This window comes from Puma concolor, chromosome C1, assembly GCF_028749965.1.
Source record: "Puma concolor isolate L17-30 chromosome C1, mPumCon1.1.hap2, whole genome shotgun sequence".
NCBI classification, from domain to species: domain Eukaryota; kingdom Metazoa; phylum Chordata; class Mammalia; order Carnivora; family Felidae; genus Puma; species Puma concolor.
The window spans coordinates 32,997,329-33,019,777 of record NC_141674.1 but is presented as its reverse complement, the minus strand read 5'-3'; the positions used below and the strand labels follow the sequence as shown (position 1 = coordinate 33,019,777).

General features: G+C 36.2%; 1 protein-coding gene across 6 annotated transcripts in view; it reads left to right on the top strand.

Annotated features, from left to right (window-relative positions):
* FOXJ3 (forkhead box J3) overlaps positions 1–22,449 on the top strand; it is a 149,415-nt gene that overhangs the window by 98,284 nt on the left and 28,682 nt on the right. For 5 of the 6 annotated variants that reach the window (XM_086716642.1, XM_086716643.1, XM_086716645.1 and 2 more), the window contains 2 exons: positions 6,796–6,897; positions 19,656–19,784. In XM_086716642.1, the coding sequence (XP_086572768.1) occupies positions 6,796–6,897; positions 19,656–19,784 (231 nt within the window). The remainder of the gene's footprint in view (positions 1–6,795; positions 6,898–19,655; positions 19,785–22,449) is intronic. The other variant, XM_086716647.1, reaches the window with a different exon arrangement.

Genomic DNA, 22,449 nt, shown 5'->3' with positions numbered 1-22,449 from the left:
TGAGGAGGTTCTCTGTTAAGTCTAGTTTGCTGAGAGTTTTTATCATGAATGGATGTAGAAAGAATTTCATCAAATGCCTTTCATACCTATTGAAATGGTCATATGGCTTTTCTTTATTCTGGTAGCATGTTGAATTACATTGGTTGTATTTTGAATGTTAAACCTTGCATTCTTTGGATAAACCCTACTAAGTTGTGGTATGTTACCCCTTTCATGTATTATTGAATTCAGTTTGCTGTATTTATTGTTAAGGATTTTTGCATGTATGTTCATGAAGGATATGGATTTATAATTTTATTCTTTTGTAATGTCTGTCAGATATTGGTGTTAGAGTTGTATTGGCCTTATATTGGTAGTATTCTTTCCTCTATTTTCTGAAAAAGTTTCTGTAGATTGGTATATCTTCCTTGAATGTTTGAGAAAGTTCATTAGTGAAACCATCTGGTTCTGCAGGGTTTTTTGGGGGGAGGTTTTTGGTATTTATTTATTTTTTAATTTTTATTTATTTTTGAGAGAGACAGAGATAGGATGCAAGTGGGTTAGGGTCAGAGAGAGAGGGAGACACAGAATCCGAAGCAGGCTCCAGGCTCCAGGCTCCGAGCTGTCAGCACAGAGCCCGGACGAGGGGCTCAAACTCACGAGCTGTGAGATCATGACCTGAGCCGAAGTTGGACGCTCAACCAACTGAGCCACCCAGGCGCCCCTGTTTTTGATATTTAATTTATTTGATATAGGACTATTAAAATTTTCTTTCTTTTTTTCAACACAAAGTGGAACATTTATTGTCTGTATAATTATAGGTTTAACTTAGCCTAAATTGCTTACTCTTCTGCAGTTTTACAGATTATACTATTTCCATTAGGAATCTCAAATATCAAGAAAGAAGAAAGATAATTCACAACATTATTATCCTCTGATAAATTCCAAAAAGTAATCCAGGTAGTATCCTGAAAAACTTTTACACTTGTTTTAATGGTCTCATTGTATGAAGAGGAATATAATAATGATACTTATATTGGAAAGTAGAGAATATTTAGGAAAAAAACCACCTGTATGTAAAGGCTGTGCTTAAAAATGCACTCCATTCTTTTTTTTTTTTTTCCCCCTCATGAATACGTGGGGTTTATTATACTTCTCTTCCTCCCTCCGTCCTTCCATCCCTCTCCTTCCACCCCTCCCTCTCACTCTCTCTTTTTAATTCTCAAGTTAGTTAACATACAGTGTAGTCTTGGCTTCAAGAGTAGAACCAGGTGATTCATCACTTACATATAACACCCAGTGCTCATCCTAACAAGTGCCCTCAATGCCCATCACCCATTTGATGCACCTCCTCTTGTAATATAGGAGTGTAAAGCCATAGGTTTACCTCTAAGCACTGCTTTAACTGCATCTCACAAATTTTGGTATGTTGCATCTTTTTTATAATTTAGTTCAAAATATTAAAAAAATTCTCTGGTGAGTCTTATCTGACCCATGAATTACTTACAGATGTGTTCATTTCCAGATATTCCAAATATTGGGTTTTCCTGGACATCTTATTATTTTAGAATAATTTTTTTTTTTCATTTCAGTCTTTACATATTTATTCAGACTTATTTTGTGGCTCACCATTTCCTGTATCTTTGTGAATGTGTGCACTTGAAAAGAATATGTATTACACAGTTTGGTGTCATGTTCTCAGATCAAGGCATTTGCTAATGTATCCCAGTGTTCTTTTTCTTACTGATTTTTAATTGTCAGTTTTTCACTTCATATGTTTTGAAGCTTTGTTATTAGTCACATTTACATTTATAATTGTTATATCTTCAATTATTCTTTTATCAAATGTTTTTAAAATGTCTGATATACTCTGTCTTAAAGTCTATTTTATCTGATACTAATATAGCTATTTCACCCTTATTTTTACTGTTTGCATTGTATATATTTTTCCATGTATTACTTTCATCTGTGTCTATATGAAGTTGTGACTCTTGTAGGCTGCAGTTAGCTAAGTCTTTTTTAGTATCTCTGATGATCTTTTTTTATTGGAGGGTTTAGATTATTAACATTTTGTAATTATTGATATTGTTAGATTTAGGTCTACATTTTGTTTTGTTTGACCTCTACATTTTTAGTTCCTTTCTTCCCCCCTTTCCTGCCTTCTTTTAGATTACTTATATATTACTTACATTACTTAGCTATATTTAGTATTCTATTTTAACTTATCTATACCTTTTTGAGTATTTCAGTACATTTTTGGGCATTTTGGTATACATTCCTAACCTTTTCAGTCTACTCAGAGTTCATATTTTACCATTTAAAAAAATAATATTTTGAACATTTATTTGTTTTTGAGAGTCAGAGAAGGAAGTGGGAGAGGGGCAGAGAGAGAGGGAGACAAAGAATACAAAGCAGGCTCCAGGCTCTGAGCTGTCAGCACGGAGCCCGATGCGGGGCTCGAACCCACAAACTGCGAGATCATAGCCTGAGCCAAAGTCAGACACTTAACTGACTGAGCCACCCAGGCACCCCAGTATTTTACCATTTCATACAAGATGCAGAAATTTCCAACCATATGGGTCCCTTTTGCTCCTTTCCTCATCATTTCTCCTAGTTGTAATATGTATGACATATTACATGGAAGCCTTGCAAGGCAGTGTTTTAAGTTTGGCCTTAAATAATCATATGTGATTTTTGAAACGTAAGAGGAAAACAGTCTTTTATATTTTACTCAGATGTTTACCATTTCTTTTATTTAGTTCATTCCTCAAGATCCACGTTTTCCTGTGCTATAATTTTTCTTCATCTTAGTGAACTTTTTTATATTGCAAGTCTCCTGGCAATAAATTCTCCTGGTTTTACATTCTCTGAGAAGGTCTTTCTTTTGCCTTCATTCCTAAAGAATATTTTCATTAGATATACAAGTTTAGATTGAAAATTTTTTTCTTTCAGTACTTTAAAGATGTTTACAGTCTAATGACCTCTGTCATCTTTATGAGAAATCCAGTCATTTCCAATCAATGTTCTTCTGTATGTGGATGCCATCTTTCTTTGTCTGCTTTCTGTCTTTATTTTTCAACAGCTCAATTATGATGTATCCAAGTGGGATTTTTTTTTTTTAAATTGACACTGATGGAGGTTCACTATGAAATTCTCAAGTCTGTACATTTGTCTTTGAATAAATTTCTGAAGTTTTCAGTCATCAATTCTTCATATTCTTTCTGCTCCCCCCCCCCCCCCCCTTCTGGAACTCTAGTGACACATATTAAACCATTTCAGATTATCCCATAGCTTTCTGATGTGCTGATCTATCTTCCTCCTCCTCCTCTTCCTCCTCTTCTTCCTCCTCCTCCTCTTCCTCCTCCTCCTCCTCCTCCTCCTCTTCTTCTTCTTCTTCTTCTTCTTCTTCTTCTTCTTCTTCTTCTGTCTTTATTCTTTTTGTTCTTTAGATTGGGTAATTTTTGTTGATCTGCCTTTGAGTTCATTGACTCTTCACTGTTTTATCTCCATTCTAATATTCAGCCTATCCATTGACTTAAAAAATACAGATAATGTACTTTTCATTTGTAAATGAAAAATTTGTTGATTTTGTTCCTTTTTATATTTTTAATTTCTCCACTGAGATTTCCTTTATTATGTTTTCATTCATGTGTGCTTTGTTTTTGTTTTTACTTTACCTCATTGAGCTTAATTGTAATAGCTTCTTAAAAATCTTTGCCACATAATTCCAGTAGCTCAGTCTTCTTCTTGTAGGCTTTTATAGATCGTCTTTTCTCTTGAGAATGGGTTTCATTTTCCTGTTGCTTGTATGTCTAGTAATTTTAGATTGTATCCTGGACACCGTGTTATGTTATATAGACTCTGAGGTCTGTTATAATCTTATATAGAATATTGATATTTTTGTTTTAGCTGGCAGGTAGCCATGTTAGACTCAAACTGTTAATTCTCTGTAACCTTCTGTGGACAGTGGTTCTAATTTCAATTTAATTCTTTAAGTCTGTGCTTTAGTCTGCATTTGCATGGTTCAGAAGTCAGCCTTTTGTGAAAACTTTTGTGGTGTTTCATACATAGTACTAGGGCATCTCTTTTGACTTTCTCCCCAGGGGATTCAGTCCTCTCTCTGATAGCTGGCAGTGTTTACCTGGGCTCTCTTCCCTAGTTCCCTCTGACAGAAAGATAACTTCAGCCACATCTACTTAGTTCCACATCTACTGCCCAGTCTTGGGGCAAAGCTGCAAGAAAATAGGAAACTGAGGCTGGTGTCTCCCAAGTTTTGACTTGTCTCCACATCTGCCTCATAGAATTGCTTTTCAGAATCCTCAGCTAGTTTTCATCCTGTGTCCCATGCCTCCCTCCTCCACCCGCCCCCCCCCCCCCCAACTTGTAGTTGTTATCAGCAGAAGCTTTGTCTTTGGGGAGATCATACCACCATTCTGGAAGTAGAATTTGAATGAATAGGATTTTGACAGGGAGAAAGAGGAAACTCCAGAAAGGACCTTTCACAAGCTGACTACTCTCTCCTAGATTAGACTCATTGATACTTGCTTTGTCCAGAATTTGAGTTTCGGCTGCCATTATAATAGTTATCAGGATACATTTTGGGATACCTAGATGACTGGCTTTACTAATCAGACTGTTTATTGTCTGTTAATAATGTAGAATCCTTGAAACTATAACTAAAAATATATACCATACTATTGAGCATATCAAAGCATGTAAAGAGAGTGTTGTTTATTCTCTTGATGGAACCAGACTGAAGTATCCATGAAGAATATATAATTAAAAGAGTTTTAAATTTTGCCATCTAATTTATTATAGCTGAAGTTATGAATCTGCCTTTGTAGGAAAACAGTGTCTCATATCAAAGCTCTTTTCTCCTTAATCACTATTAAATATCCCTCTGTATCATAGATATTCAGCATCAGTAACAGCTAAGTTTTCGTGGTTATCATAACAGCTAGCCCTTACCATGCATTTCAGGTACTGTGCTAAGAGCTTTGCACAAGTTATTTCATTAATGCTCTTAACAGACCTCTAAAAGAAGTGACGTAATCCTCTTTTTTATACATGGATAAAAGAGCATAAAGGTTGAGTAATTTGTCTGCAGTCACACCACACAGGCTTGCCTCTTCCTACCAGTGAGGAGGAGTGAGAATTATAGTCGAAATGGAGATGACTAAGTTGGGTTAGAGGAACATGAGATATGCAGTGTTCCAAAGTCAGTGTTAACTCAGGTATAGCTAAATTGGTTGGCACCAAAATTGAGGCATAGACACAGTTGTCTGTGTAGTTCTTCCACTTGTATTGCTTGCTTTTCTTTTTTTTTTCTTTCTGTTTTAGAGAGAGTGTGCACAAGTTGGGGAAAGGGGCAGAGGGAGAGAGAATCTTAAGCAGGCTCCACGCTCAGTGTGGAGCCTGACACTGGACTGAATCCCACGACCCTGGGATAATGACCTGAGCTGAAATCAAGAGTTGGATGTTCAGCCGACTGAGCCACCCAGGCGCCCCTTTCTACTTGTATTTCTGAAGCCCTTTGCCACTTTCACCTCATTCTCATTGTGTACCCAGCACCTAAGTGCCAGATACTATTATCTGGGGGGTGATTCTTATCTTTTATTTTGTTCATTTCAATAAGCTGCCTATTCCCTACTTTCACAGGATATCTGGTGAAAAATTCACGGTGAGGAATTAATTGATAAATAGATTAATCTTAGAAATATGTCTCAGTGAAATTGCTTTCTTTTTTCATTTAGTGTGATCTTTTAAAAATGCATATTCAGTTGAGATCATATGTGGCACATTTTTTTTTTTCCAGAAGAGGAATGTACATAGAACTAGCATCATAGCCACAAATTGTTTATATCTTCCCTTTCTTTAACTTCCAGCATTGAAGTTGAACTCCCTTGAGTGCTCATCAAAGCCATAAGCACCATTTTGATGGAAGAAAGAGGAGTTATCACAATTTATACCCCAAAATTCTAAATACAGAATTTTGACCCCCCAGGTTAGCTCTATAAGCAATGTGTATGAAGTTGTGTTCTTCAGTGCTGTTTAGCTGCACTAACAAGGGAAGAAAAATGAAACAACTGAGAACCTTAAATCAGAGAGATTTATTTCTCTTTCAAGTAGAAGTTTTGAGATAGATTGGACCAGACAGATAACCAGCTGTGTTCCACGAATTCATTTAGGTGTCCGTGTTCCTTCTAATCTTGTATTTTTGGTGTTCCCCAGGGTATTACCCTCAGCTTTATGATGAAGCAAGATTACCACCACTCTGTCTGTGTCCCAGCCTGCAGTAGTAGGGAAAGACGAGTGGAGGACAAGCAGGTTTTTTTTCACAGGCATGATCCAGTTGCACACATCACTCTTGCTCACATCTTCTTTACACATGTTAGTTACATGGCCACATACACCTTAGTCGCATGGACACAGATGGTTGCAAATGAGGCTGGAAAAGGTGGTATTTAGCTGGGCAGGCCATAAGTCAGTAACTGTAGGGTTTTATTACTAAAAGGAAGAAGGGGGGAATATGGATATTTATAGGACCATTAGCAGTCTCTGCTATAGAATTTTTGCTAAACTATCCTACAGTCAATTAAAAGAGCTGGTAAGAAGTAGCCATACCAATGGACTTTGTGATGTCAAGTCAGTAGCATATTAAAATATAGTACAAGAGATTTAAGCAGGGATTTAAGTTCATGTTTTTAGAAACAAAGCACAAAACCAGATGTTAGAATTTGATGAAATATCTTCAAATTGTGTTAAAGTTGCTGGATATATGAGCTAATAATTATTTATTTTGTTCTTGTATTTTAGGCCTCAACTCCATATAGCATAGATTCAGATTCTTTGGGAATGGAGTGTATTATTTCGGGAAGTGCCTCTCCAACTCTGGCAATCAACACTGTGACTAACAAAGTAATTCTGTTTTTTTAAACACTTTTGAAATGTGATTGAATAATACATTTAATTTGCCTTTATAATAACAATAGAGTTCTGTATGAGTGAGGTTACAGATGATATAAATTTGGCTAACCTATTCATGGCAGCTTGAAAGCTTGAATCCACAATGTTTTGAGGTGTGCACAAATTAGAAGGAAATATTTCTCTAAAGATTAAGTTGGAGGATGCTTATTGGGAAGCTCTATATTAATTTAAATCCTTGACACTGCCAGTTCCCAATGATAAAATTTTGAGTCTGCATTTTATCAAATCAGTTTGTTTAAAAAAAAACCATTGATTACCCCTCTAAATATGTGATTGAAAAAGAAAAGATTGTCAGATTCCCAAGCAGTCAGCACAATCCAGGACAATGAATAATTTGGACAAACTCATACAGTTCATTGGAATGGTGGTCACCCTATTTCATGGTATTCAACTGTAGGTCCATATCCAGAAATATAGTATGTTATAATCTGCTGTCTTTCTCTCTCCTCTCTCCCCTCTCCCCTCTCCCCTCTCCTCACACACACACCCATAACTATACTGACACAGTGTACACAGGATCTTTTTATTTGTACAAAGATAATAAACCAATAGAAGACAGTTTATAATTTTAGTGACTGATCACATTTACAATTTAGAAAGTAAACTGGCACCTGAGGTGTAGAGTATTGATTTTTCTCAAATAACCAGTCCATGGAATGATTCCATCAGAATCACTTAGGAGAGGTCTGTGTGGGTGCATATGTGTGAGTGTTTGGTGGTGGTGGTGGTGGTAATTACAAGGTTTTATAGCAGGCCTACCAGATCATTTATTTTACACTTACGGATAGGGTTCAGAAATCTGTACTTTAAGAAATCATCCCTTATTGTGCCCAGCTAGACTTGAGAATTTCTGGTGAAGCAGAATGGGCTAGGATCAGAAATATCCAATACTGTTCTTTGTGGTAGTCCAAGTAGGAGGCTTAAACATAGGTAGTTATGGCTGTTAGGAAACAATTAGGAACTAGTTATGCTAGGACTTCATGATGAAATAATATGGAGGTCAAAGGAGGTGGAGTTTTTGGACTTCTAGATACAATGGAGTAGCTAGTTTTAGATTAATTGTTCTTCCTATCTATATAAAATACCACCATCCCCCACTACCAATAAAAAACAGGGAAGAGGCACTGGAGAACAGAAAAGCCAGGCCTTCAGGGATGAAGATCCCATAAAAAAGGGAAATACATTGAGATAAGCCCTACAAATTTTGCCTTGGGACATTTCTCAGTTCTTAATGCATGGCATACAGACTGAAAAGAAAACAGAAGCCAGAAGCAGCCATTGGGTTAGGGAGACAAAAACTGGAGTTTGGGGCTACGAAACAGCCTGGGCTTGAGGACTAGATCCTCATGGATCTCAGAAGTAAGTTTACCTTCTTGCAAGTAATATCCACTTAAGGCATTTGCTAACTCCTGATTCATTTATGTACTTGGGCTCAGGCCTAGACAAAACAAGTGGATTTTTCACTACTCAGAATTAAGCAGTCTCACAGAGAAGGAAGGGACAACAATTGTCGTTCATGATCTTCAGGGAGGAGGAAGCCATGGTAAAAGGCTTTCAAGTTACCTCAGAAGGGTTATGTTCCAGAGGAAGAGCAAACCAAAATAGACCAACTGCAAATTATTATCGGGTGGTTGCTAATATTCTTCTACTTGCCAAAAGAAAACTAAATCCTTTCTGGAAGAAGATAACATCATACTGAGCTTTTGCAGTTTTTCATAAGATCTCAACTTTCAGTCAAAAATTTCAGACATTCCAGGAAACAGGACCAAATAATTAAGTGACAAGGGGGTGGGTACAGAAAGACAACATAAACATATCTACAAGTGATCTAGATATGGATTTTTAAAAAAAATTTTTTTTTTCAACGTTTATTTATTTTTGGGACAGAGAGACAGAGCATGAACGGGGAAGGGGCAGAGAGAGAGGGAGACACAGAATCAGAAACAGGCTCCAGAGCCTGATGCGGGGCTCGAACTCAAGGACCGCGAGATCGTGACCTGGCTGAAGTCGGATGCTTAACTGTGCCACCCAGGCGCCCTGATATGGATTTTAAAATAACTATGACTAATATGTTCAAAATAGTCGAATTATAGAAAATTTATCCAAGAATTGGAATCTGTATGGAAGGATCAAGAGGAAACTTTAAAATTGAAAAATATAATAACTGAAATTAGAATTTGATAGATGGGTTCAGCAGTAAATTAGGCACACCAGAGGAGAGAATAGTGAACTGGAAGAAAGGTTCGTAGAAAATAGAATGAAACACAAAGAAAAACAATGAAAATTCAGAAAAACTTAAGGGATAAATGGGATATGCGGGAAAAAGTCTAACAAACTTTTTAGTCTTCCAGAGGAAAAAGGAATAAGGAAGGAACAATATTTTAAAGTTTTTAAACTGATGATAGATAACACAGTACAGATTCAGGAATTTCTGAGAACCCCAAGAAAGATTAATGAAAAGAAACCTTATTGGGCAAAGAAAATCAAGCTCCTAAAAAAAACAAAGATTAAAACAATCTTAAAATCAGAGGCAAAACAGGCAACTTCAAAGGAACAACAGTAAGCCAGGCACTGACTTCTGAATAGAAATATTAAAAGCTAGACATGAGAATGAAATTTGTATCGTGCTTAAAGGAAATACCTACTAATCCAGAATTCTGCAATTAAAATTTCTGTGGAAAATGAAGGTTAAACAAATAGATTTTTACAAAAACAAAATTAGAGAGAATATGTTACTAATACATCAGTAGTAAACAATTAAAGGGAACTAATTTTTTAGATAGAAGGAAATTATCCTGTGCTGGAAAGAATGGAGAACACTAAAAGAGTATGTTGATCAATGTGAATGTGTATTGAGTATTTAAAACAATAGCATTTCTGTTACATAACACAATGCCTTTGAGTCTAAAATACTACAGAAGTTAAAATACATCACAATACTAGGGTAAGGCAGGAAGAAATATAATTGACCCTTGTACAATGTGAAATTTAGGGATGTCACCTCCCATGCCCCCCAAACAATTGAAAATCCGTGTATAACTTTTGACTTAACTAATAGCCTACTGTTGACTGGAAGCCTTACTGATACCATAAATAGTTGATTAATACATATTTTGTATGTTATATGCATTATATTCTGTATTCTTACAAGAAAGCTAGAGAAAAGAAAATGTTATTAAGAAAACCTTAAGGGAGGGGCGCCTGGGTGGCGCAGTCGGTTAAGCGTCCGACTTCAACCAGGTCACGATCTCACGGTCCGTGAGTTCGAGCCCCGCGTCGGGCTCTGGGCTGATGGCTCAGAGCCTGGAGCCTGTTTCTGATTCTGTGTCTCCCTCTCTCTCTGCCCCTCGCCCGTTCATGCTCTGTCTCTCTCTGTCCCAAAAATAAATAAACGTTGAAAAAAAAAAAAAATTAAAAAAAAAAAAAAAAAAAAGAAAACCTTAAGGGAGAGAAAAAATATTTTTACAGTACTGTATTGTATGTATGTATTTATTTGTATTTATTTTTAATTTTTTTAATCTTTATTTATGCTTGGGGGCGGGGGAACAGAGTGGGAGCTGGGGAGGAACAGAGAGGGAAAAATGGATCTGAGGTAGGCTCCAGTCTCTGAGCCATCAGCACAGAGCCCGACGTGGGGCTTGAACTCACTGACCGCGAATTCATGACCTGAGCTGAAGTTGGACGCTTAACCGACTAGGCCACCCAGGCGCCCTTGTATTTTTTTATTTTTATTTTTTAAAGTTTATTTGTTTTTAGAGAGAGAGAGAAAGAGCAAATGTGTGCCCACACAAGTGGGGAAGGAGCAGAGAGAAGGGGGGAGAGAGAGAATCCCAAGCAGGCTCCTCACTGGCACAGTGCACTGTCAGCACACTGTCAGCACGGAGCCTGACACAGGGCTCAAACTCCCAAACCATGAGATTATGACCTGAGCCAGTGTCAGACACTTAACTGACTGAGCCACTCAGGTGCTCCTATTTATTTTTAATTTTAAATCAAACTCTTCACCCAACATGGGGTTTGAACTCATGACTCCAATATCAAAAGTTACATGCTCTACCTACTAAGGCAGTCAGACTCCCTAGTACTGTACTGGGTTTATTGAAAAAATTCTCTGTATAAGTAGACCCACGCAGTTCAAATCCATGTTGTTAAGGACCAGCTGTGTATACAGTTGAAACCTTTGCATTACATGGGAATTGGTAAAAGTACTAAGTCAAGGGCTTGTTGTGATATTTAGGGCAGTGGTTATTTTAACACACCAGCATGTATCAGAATAACTAGGAGGACTTGTTAAAACCGAGGTTGCTGAGCCTCAGAATTTCTGATTTAGTACATTGGATTGGGGTCTGGAAATTTGAATTTTTTTTTCTTTTTTTAAGATTTAAGTAGTCTCCACACCCAACATGGGCCTGGAACTCACAACCTTGAGATCAGAAGCCACATGTTCTACCAACTGAGCCAGCTAAGCACCCCTGAAAATTTGAATTTCTAGTAGTACTCAGATACTGGTTCTATTATTGCTTACTACAAGAAGAGTAAAAGAATATAAAATAAGCAAGGAAAAATAATAAATCCAGAAGTAGACACAAAAGGAGAAATAAATGAGCAAAGAAGAGATAGAGAAATAGGAAAATAAATATGTATTCAGATTGAATTATGTTGGGAAATGTAAATGAACAAAATATTCCATTTAAAAGTCAAAGATTGTCAGACTGGATAAAAAAGTAAAATTCAACTTACGTGCTACTTACAAGAAGTATTTCTTAAAGGACAAGACACATTACTGAAAATAAAGATACTTTATTATGAAAAAGGATCATTTTAGTAATACTAAATTTGTCGGCCTTTTAAAGCCAACAAAACTAAAAGAAATAGATTAAGTCCTTCATCAGAGGAAGATTTTAACATATGTCTCTCTATAACTCCTGGAAGAAGCAGATCAAAATTAAAACATAACAAATCAAACAAATCCCATTAAAGATAGAGAAGATTTGAATCATGAAATTAGGAATTTGACCCATTTGATATATATAGAATATTTCATTTAACAATTGCAGAATATACATTTTTAAGTGCACATGGAATATTTACCAAAATTGATCGTGTAATACTGATGAATGCTAGACCATAAAGAAGTCTCAACAAATTTCAGAAGACCATCGTACAGTGTATCTTTTCCAGCACAGGGGAATTTAAGTGGAGATAATAACAAATAGGTATTTAGAAAATTACCTAAAGTTTGCAGATTAAGCAGTATAGTTATAAATAACCCAGGATCAAGAAAGAATCATAATAGAAATTAGAAAATACTTAAAGAAACATAAAATATGAAAGCCTGTAGAATGCAGTTGAAGTATTAGCCTAAATGCATGTACTAGAACAGAAGAAAGATTGAATATTAATGATTTAAGCATCTAGATAAAGATCGAAATAAATCTGAAGAAGACAAAGGTTATAAATAAGTCAGCAAGCAAGAAGTTGATTCTTTGTAAGGATTAATAAAATTTCTAGCCAAGGTGGGATAACAAGGTCTAAATTTACTTTGCTACCTGAAACAATTGAAAAAATAGACAAAATATGTGCAGCAATGGTTTTTAAGAGATTGGGCCATAGGACAGTGATCCCTGAGAAATTGTGAACAAATAAGGTCAGCCCTATGATTGTCCTAGCTTACTGTCTGGAGAAAGTTTCCAAGGTACAGAGGTCTCCCTGAGTAGAGCATGTGGATCTAGGAGATCATGGAATCTCCAGGGTGGCTAGAGTTCACAGGGCAGCATATCAGAGAAGAGAAAGCTGCACCAAGGGAGAATTCCAGTGATATACAAAAAGTCTCCTTGAGTCTTCAGCTGAGTACTTATCAGTGCATGAGTAAGGAAGACAAGGGAAAGAACCACCTGAAAGGATTAGTGTGGATAATTACTGATATTCCTATAGGGCCAGGCATAGTAACTTTCACACAAGAGTGAAGTGCTTCATAATTCACAGGTCATTAGGTAAGGTACTCAGGAGTTTGCTTTAATAGTGGAATAAAATTAGCCCTAGACTAAAACGCTGCTCTGGTCCTGTCTACACACCTTCAAAGCAAAACCCAAGAAGATCGGTCTATTTTCAGATAAATCAGTTTTTTAAATTTGATTTTGATTTTTTTCATATGTAATTCAGAGGCCATTATAAAATTTCCCCTTTTAAAGTTTATAATTCAGGAGTTCTTGGTATATTCACAAGGTTGTGCACCTGTTAACCACCATCTAATTCCAGAACATTTCCATCACCCAAAAAGAAAACCCTGTACCTATTAGCATTCATTCCCTATTCCATCCATTTCCTGTAACTGTTAATTTACTTTCTAACTCTATGAATTTGCCTATTCTGGACATTTCATATAAATGGAATCCTATAATAAATATGTGACCTGTTATGTCTGATTTCTTTCACTAAACACATTTTCAAGGTTCAGCCATGTTGCAGCATATATCAGGACTTCGTCCCTGTTGTCAAATAATTTAACTGTGTTCCAGAATAAAGCTCAAGAAAATTTACAAGAATACAAAACTGTCTAGCACTTAACAGTGTAAAGTTCACAGTGGTCTGGCATCCAATAAAAAATTACCAGGCTGGCAAGAAGTAGTAAAAAAAAACAACCCATAATGAGGTGAAAATTAATCAGAACTGACCCAGAAATAACACAGGTGATAGAATTAGTATAAAAGGACATAGGCAATTACTGTAAGCCAAGATACAGAAATAACCGAAGTGTCTATCAGGGGATGAATGGGTAATGAAGCTGTGTGTGTGTGTGTGTGTGTGTGTGTGTGTGTGTGTGTGTGTGTGTGTGTGTGTGTGTGTGTGTGTGTGTGTGTGTGTGTGTGTAGACACAAAATAGAATATTATTTAGCCATGAAACGTAAGTTCTGCCATTTATGACAACATAGATAGACCTTAGGGCATTATACCAACTGAAAGATACATACTGTATTTATATGTGGAATCTTAAAAGGCCAAACTCCTAGAAACAAAGTAAAACGGTGGTTACCAGGGGGCTGTCAGGTGGCAGAAATGGAAAAATGTTAGTCAAAAGGTACAAACTTTCAGTTATAAGATGATTGAGTGTGGAGGATCTATTGTATACCGTGGTGATTATTGTTAACAGTATTGTATTCATGTGTACATGAAAGCTGGCTAGGTGAGTAAATCTTAAATATACTCATCATAAAACGGAAATGGTAATTATGTTAGTTGATGCAAGAGTGGTATTTGGAGTACATAAGTGTATCAAATGAACACCTTGTATACCTTAAACTTTTATGTTCTATCTCAAAGTTGGAAAAAGCCCAGTTATTATAACTGTATTCTTGGAGGAGCTAAAGGATAGGTTGAACATTTGTATAGACACATGGAAGATATTTTTTTTAAATACAAATCAAACTTCTTAGAGATAAAAATTATGTCTGACTTGAAAAATACACTTGATGGAATTAACAGCAGATAAGACAGAAAGATGATTGACCTTGAAAATATAGCAGTAAAAGTTAGACAAAATGAAATACGTGAAAAGACTTTAAAAAAGTACATAGAGTATTAGCACTGGTAACAACTTAAAGCAACCTAATATATGTGTAATTGAAGTTCCTAATGGAACTCTGGATCTACGGAAAGGAATTAGGACTAGAAATGGTAATGACATGAGTAAATATAAAGCTTTTTCTTTTTAATCTAAATCTCTTTAAAAAATAATAAACTATTATTATTTAAAAAAAATGTTTTATGTTTATTTTTGAGAGAGAGACAGTGTGAGCAGGGGAGGGGCAGAGAGTGAGGGAGACACAGAATCCGAAGTAGGCTCCAGGCACTGAGCTGTCAACACCAACACGGGGCTTGAACCCAGGAACTGGGAGACCGTGACCTGAGCTGAAGTCAGAGCCTTAACTGACTGAGCCACCCAGGCGCCCCAATAATAAACTGTTTAAAGTAAAGATAACAAAAGTATGTTGTGGGTTTATAACATGTAGAAATAAAATATAGGACAACAGTAGTACTCAGGCAGGTAGAGGAGAAATGGAAGTGTTAGGAAAGAAGTATTAAATAAACTTTGAGTAAGCAGAAACAAAGCTATTATAGGTGACATGATTGTTTATATGGAAAATTCAGAAAAATCTACAGATAAACTCAGAACTAATAAATTAACAAGGTCTTGATATCAGTATTAGATTTTAGAAATCAGTTACATTTCTCTATATGAGTCAGACAGAAAATAAAAAGATGACACTTAAGTTAGCTTTCAGAAACATCAAATACCTAGGATTAAATGGAAGATGAACTCTACACAGAAAACTATAAAAAAAAGACTCAGAAAAATAAATTATAGAAAGAACAAAATAATAATTAAAAAATAAAAAATCAGAAAAAAAAACCCCAGAGAAAACAAAGGAAGTATAAATAAACGTATGTTTAATTTTCATTGAGAAGATTATTATAAAGTCAGTTTTTCCTAAATTGATCTGTAGATTAAAATCTCAATCAAAAGTCCCCTATGCTTTTTTGGGGGGGAAGGGAAGGGAATAGAAAATGACTAACTGATCTTAAAATGTAAATGGGAATCCAAATGGCAAATGGTAGTTGAAGAAAATGTTGAAGAAAAAGATAAATGGTAGAGGATTTATATTTATACTTCCAAATATCAAGAGTAAGCCTACAATAATTGAAAGAGTGATATTGGCATAAGAGTCCACAAATAGACTTAAGGAACAGAACTCAGTGATGTCTTTGAACGAACGGTGCTGGATCAATAGGGAAATCAGATTTTCCATTCACAAAAATCAGTTCGAGATGGATCTGAGATAAATGATAAATGATAAAACCATAAAACTCTCAGTTGGAAGAAAAAGAAAAGGAATTTTAAGAAATGTAATGAGGTAATAAAGATTTAAGAGTAGATATTAGTGTAACAGAAAATAAAGCTTTGTGTAATCCTTTAATTTTACTATAAAAGGACAGAAAAGCATACATTGTATGATTCCATTTATACTTAGTTCAAAAACAGGAAAACCAGCCAATAGTGGTGGAAGTTGGTATAGTGGGTGCCTGTGACAGAGAAAGGGATGGATAATGACTAGCTGGTGAATGGGAGAGCACCTGAGTGGGCCTTCTGGAATGCTGGTAATGTTCTTTATCAGGTTCTGTGGTCTTTGGACACCTAGGTAACTAAGACCCTTTTAGGGATTCCATGAGGTCAAAACTATTTTTATAATAATACTATAATACTATTTGTCTTTTCCTTTATTTTTGTATTTTCATTGATGGAGCAAAAGCAGTAGTATGTAAATGTTAGCACAGATCAAGGCAGTGACACCTAAGTATTAATAGTCATTGTATTTTCGCTGCCCACACCCTTCAGATTAAAATAAAGAATAACAGTTTTACTTAAAGATTTCTTTGGTGAAGCAGGAAAAATAGTTTTATTAAGTTGTGACCTTTGAGTACATGTCTTTTTAACATTCTTTGTAATGAAATGGAAAGTATGCATAAAACACTTAGACTACATGCTGAAGTACCTGCCTGTGGTTGTTTTGTGTGGTTGTTTGAGGTGGATGTGAAGCCAACTGCTTTGTTCGTGGATCATAGGGTTCCTTAGGGTTGAGGGAGAGGGGCAGAAGGAGAGAGAGAGGGAGAAAATCCTGAACAGGCTCCACACTCAGTGCAGAGCCACACACTGGGCTCAATTCCATGACCCTGGAATCATGACCCGAGCCGAAATCAAGAGTTGGACAGAGCCACCCCTGTGCCCCAGGATCATTGTTTTTACTTGAAAGAACAGTTGAGACTGATTATTCAGATTTGGGTATTTGGCAGGTGTTTTCTTGGTAATGAACATAGTGAATCTGTCACCTCCAGGAAAACTGTTGGCAGTATCCTTTGCCAATGGTAAAATTTGAGCGTTGAAGCAAAAAGTAGAAGTTTGGAACACTTGTATCCACCACAAAAGACTTCTAATGAGATCATTGGTGATGTTAGCAAGTATGATGTTTTGATGTTGTGTAATGAAATGTGTCCGTATTTAGAAGATCTGTATAACAATGAACGAGTATTTTCCATATGGCAGTGAATAATGTTACAAAACCATGCATAGATGAACGATCCATTCACAATACAGGGTCGAAGAGTGGACTTTAATGTATCAGAGTATGAAAAATTTAGTGGTATGTTTTCAGGTCCACATTGCAACTAATCTTTAAAAAATTGTCATTTGTCCTGTTTTGGTATGGTATCAAAAAAGTCCATCCACAATGATCTGAAAGTCTGTTAAAATATTCTTCCCTTTTCCAAATATATGTGTGTGTGTGTGTGTGTGTGTGTGTGTGTGTGTGTGTGTGTGAGAGAGAGAGAGAGAGAGAGAGAGAGAGAGAGAGAGAGAGAGAGAGATACTGGGCTTGCTTTCTATAGTTGCACCTAAACAACTTACTGCAGCAGGAAAGAGAATCTAGTGGTTTTCTGTTAAGCCAGGCATCGAGATTTACAATAATGTAAAACTAAAGGAACTCATCTAATTTTATTTGTTTATTGAGAGAAAATATTTCTTATGTTAACATTTAGTTGGGTTTATAATTGTTTTCTTTAAGTTAATGAAAAATGTGTTTTAATATACAACATGCTAATTATTAGTAGATACATCAGCACAAACAGTTCCTTGACTCTCCAATTTTTAAGACTGCAAAAGTGTTCTAAGATCAGTTTGAGAACTGTTCTATACTTTGTTCTGGCTGGTGATTACATAAGTAGCCCACTTTGTAATAAATTAGTAATTTGTGCACTTTACTCTGTGTATGTGTTACATTTTAATAAAAAATGTTTATCCTTCTTCCAGATAAGATTTTGTCCAAGATTTCTGACTTGAGTGATAGGTAACTGAGCATGGACAGGACAGAGTGATCGGCTAAGAAAATTACCATAGGATGCTTGTAATTTGTTGGGCTAGGAGCCTATAAGGTTGATTTTTTTTTTTTTTTAATGAAATTTATATTGGAAGTATTTACCAGAAAAATCTTTGCCAGAGTTTCCTTTATTCCCTCTTAGTTTTTCTTATATTCTTTTCCCTATTTAGTTCCTAGGCATGTATTGTTCCTAGCTGATGTTGAATGAGGAACAGTTTGGTTTTGCCTTAAGTATAGAGGCATACATGCCCAGTTTTTTACATATTTGGCCTCTTGGCAAATATTTGTAGCATTTAGCATGACTCCATTTTTAGCACAAACAGAAGGATGGTGATAGGTCAATTGGTTATTAAGTTAGCAAATATTTATTAACTGTATACTGGTAGAAAGCACTATGTTGGTTATGATTACTTATTGGGGACTTAAGGAGCTAACAGTCTAATAGTGGATAAAAATTTGATAAAAATTAGTTATACCATACAGCTAAATGTATTGTGCCCATGGAAATAGCATAGAAAGGAAAGTTGGTAGTAGCATCTGAAGAGAACCTTGAGTTATACTTAGGCTAGTTAACTGTTTTAAAAAATCTCATTTTTATTGGTTTCTAATTAAAAATTATATTACTTATTTTAAACAAACTTGAGCATTGTAAAAATATCAGTGATAAGTCTTCAGGAATACCCAGCCACCTGCCAATTAACCATTGTTAACAGCTTGATTTATAGACCTTAACATCTAATGTTTATATTAGCATCTTGTTATTTTTAATTAGGGTTTTTTTGTTTGTTTGTTTGTTTTAGTGTTTATTTTTGAGACAGAGAGAGACAGAGCATGAGTGAGGGAGGGGCAGAGAGAGAGGGAGACACAGAATCCGAAGCAGGCCCTGGGCTCTGAGCTGTCAGCACAGAGCCTGACATGGGGCTTGAACTCCCGTACCGTGAGATCATGACCTGAGCCAAAGTCGGAAGCTTAACCGACTGAGCCACCCAGGCACCCCTTCATCTTGTTATTTTTAAAAATTAGATCACATACCTATGAGTTTGCAAATGTGTTAGACTGTTGAGTTTCCACTTTTCAATAATACAACCACTATGATGCCTGTGATTTTTAAAAATTCCTTTTTTGTGTTTTTTTGATGCCTAAGATTATTATTATTTTTTTTTTTTTTTTTTTTTTTTTTTTTTTTTTTTTTTAGAGAGCATGTGCCCATGCACGCACATGAGTGGAAAAAGGTCAGAGAGAGGGGAAGAGAGAGAATTCCAAGCAGGCTCTGTGCTAACAGCCCCAACATGGGGCTCAGTCACACAAAATGTGGCATCATGACCTGAGCTGAGATCAGGAGTCGGACGCTTAAATGACTGAGCCACCCAGGCACCCTGATGCCTAAGATTTTGACAGAAGAGAATAACAGTTTTGTTTAAGGCTTGAGTAAAAATAAATGTATGCATTGTAGAAATATTTAACAGTAAAAATCGACAATCCCCTTATTGAATGTTGATGAACTATACCTGAAAATATATCAAATTTATGTACTTCTAGATAGGATATGCTTTTCAGTTTGAGAGTAAATTATTTATATTTAATGGTGAACATGGAGTTAGCAATGAAGGGCATGGAGTTGGGGTAGGTAAGCAGCAAAGGAAAGACTGCTAACATTTTATCCTCCTGCCATATACCAGCCTAATTGTATTTTTGTAGAGTTGCTTAAAAAGTACTCTTTTCAGTGGGAACTACTTATGCAAATGTTTTTTTCTTTTCTAGGTAACATTGTACAACACTGATCAGGATGGTAGTGATAGCCCACGCAGTAGCCTTAACAACAGTCTCTCAGATCAGAGTTTGGCATCTGTTAATTTGAACAGTGTTGGAAGTGTGCATAATTATACACCGGTAAGTCTTGATGAAGTTAACATCTTTGTTAAGTACTCCTTTAGTGCTTAAAACTAAACCAGATATCATTGAAGTGCAAATAAAAAGTGAAAATGTGTATTTTTCACAATCAATTCATTAGCTTAGATAAGTAGAGCAGATTCCTACCTTGACAGTGTATTAATTGGTACTTATATTTTACCAGGTTAGATACAAATATATGGTTGTACGATGTTTTATTATTTTGGTCTACTTTATCTGTTCTGTGTCCAAATGAAAAGTAATTGAAATAGGAAAACAAAATTGTACTTCAGTCTAGCAAAGCTATACTTGATGATACTTTACAGTCCTTGGTAGAAGAGTTTAGAAGATGTACATATCACCTCGTTTTCCAGCTGTAGGTCTGAGGGGGATTCTACAAACCACAAAGGTTAGGATGACTTGGTACCCAGTTGTTAAGCAGCCTTATATTTTTAATTTTAGTCTGGAAAACAAAGCTATGCTATTAAGGGACCTGTGTGTGCTGATTTTGTTAACCTATAATAAGAACATGACCCTTGTGTTATTTGATACCTCTTTTCAAATCGTCTGGCAACTGTCCTCCCTAGAAGATAGAACAGAGCCCAAGAGCCATATACTACGCTGTTCTTTGGTTTAAATTTGGTCTCACTAGTTCAGTCCCTATCCCAGACTGAGTAAATAGGCAAAACCTTATACAGGATAAAGATACACAGATAAAGGGTGGAACCTTAAATAAGAAAATAACTCCAGGGAAACCAAACTGAAAGGGCAGAATTAAAATTCACATTGAATGTAAAAAAACAAAAGGTGGCTCTGCAAAACTGTTTTCAGTGCTCTGGGGAAAAAAATATTCTTTCAGAATGCAGAAGTAACATAATGGAATAACAGTTATGTAAAAGAAGGTACTAGATCTGGAGAATTGAGAATTATAGGTGTCCCCGAAGAAGCAGCTAGAATAGTTAGTATAGAAGCAGTTTTCAGAAGAAATAGAGATTATAAAAGGGTTACTGAGCTGTAGGAAAAGTTAATGGGGAAAAACCTATACCTAGACACATCATGACACATTTTAAAATTTCAAAAGTAATCATATAAATACTCTGGTAGAAGAAATAAGATATTCAAAGAAACACAAATCATACTTCTGGAATGCTAAGTATCAGAGGATAATGGAATACTTCATGTAGAGTTTTGAGGGAATAGGTTTGGATTATGTCCAGCTAAATTTGCATTCATGTGTGAACTCGAGAGAGAGACCTTCTTTGATACATGGAGCTTAAAAAGCATCCTACCTTTGTTTTCATGTACCCTTCCTAAAAAACATTACTTTGCTGATCAAGAGATGAACTAAATTAAAGCATTCAGTAATGATGAAATCACGATATAAAAGGATTGGTTGGCGCATTGAAGCAAACTAAGCAAAGATTTGATGATTTTAAGTTGCTTTTAAAATAATGTGAATGTAGGAAATCTTGACAGCAAACAGAATCAAAGAACACAGAGTATGGTATCAGAAAATAAAAGGAAAGGAAAAAATTAAATTTGTAGAACTAGGTGACAGAAGAAAGAACAAACCTATCTGTGTACACGTAGGAGGGTTAAACTTCGCTGTGAAAAGCCAGACATTGTAGACCACTCTTATTTATTTATTTTTTTAATGTTTATTTATTTTGAGAGAGAGAAATAGAGAGCAATCAGGGGAGGGACAGAGAGGGAGGGAGACAGAGAAACCTAAGCAGGCTCCGTAGTGCCCTTGCAGAGCCGGATGCAGAGCTCCAACTCACGACCAATGAGATCATGACCTAAGGTGAAATTAGGAGTCGGATGCTTAACTCACTGGGCCACCTGGGTGCCCCTAGACTGCTCTTTTTCACTTAACAAGACACCAAGTGGTCATCAAACACTTCTTAAGCAATAGTATAGCACCAGCTGCTGGTTGGGCTTGTCACAGGTGTATAGATTGAGCCTGTAATGACACAGTGAGCCCAGATGCACTGGGACAGTGTTACTACTTATGTATAAGCCAGATCAGTATGGTGTCAGCTCTCCACATCCCACAGGATGATTCCAAACTAGGGGAGCCAGGTGACAGACTTCACAAGTGGTGGGTCACTGTAGTGCAGGAACACATTCCATACTGCAACTAAGCAGTTGTATAACTTGCAGCTGTACCCTAAGAGGGTAAAGTAGAAAGTCCCCTGCCTCGCTGGAAATAGGGAGGCAGATGAGAAACTCTCGTGGCAACTTCCTGCAAGGTAGAGAGGGGGATGAGAAACTGCCCCATGGCTGCCTCCCACAAAATAGGAAGGCAGATGAGAAATGGATGAGAACTTGCTCCTCATAAGACCACTCACATTCCGTGTTCCAGGATAATCGCCACAGCTTAGGTCATCCTGCCATTGAGCCTTGCCTCCATGGCCTGTGTAGAGATGTGTAATGTTGCCAATGTGTCAGTGCCAGTACCACCCCTTGATAAAATCTTTAAGAGATACAGATGATCATTTTTTATTTTATTTCTAGTTGTGCTGCCTTCAATGATAACTCTTATTTTTTAGGTAGTTATGCCGTTTTTTTTTTTTTTCTTTGCGTAGCTCAAAGCCAGGCTGTATTTGTTTTTCTCAGAATCTTCTTTACCTGTTACCTTTCGTTTCTTATTTCCCCTTGGTTT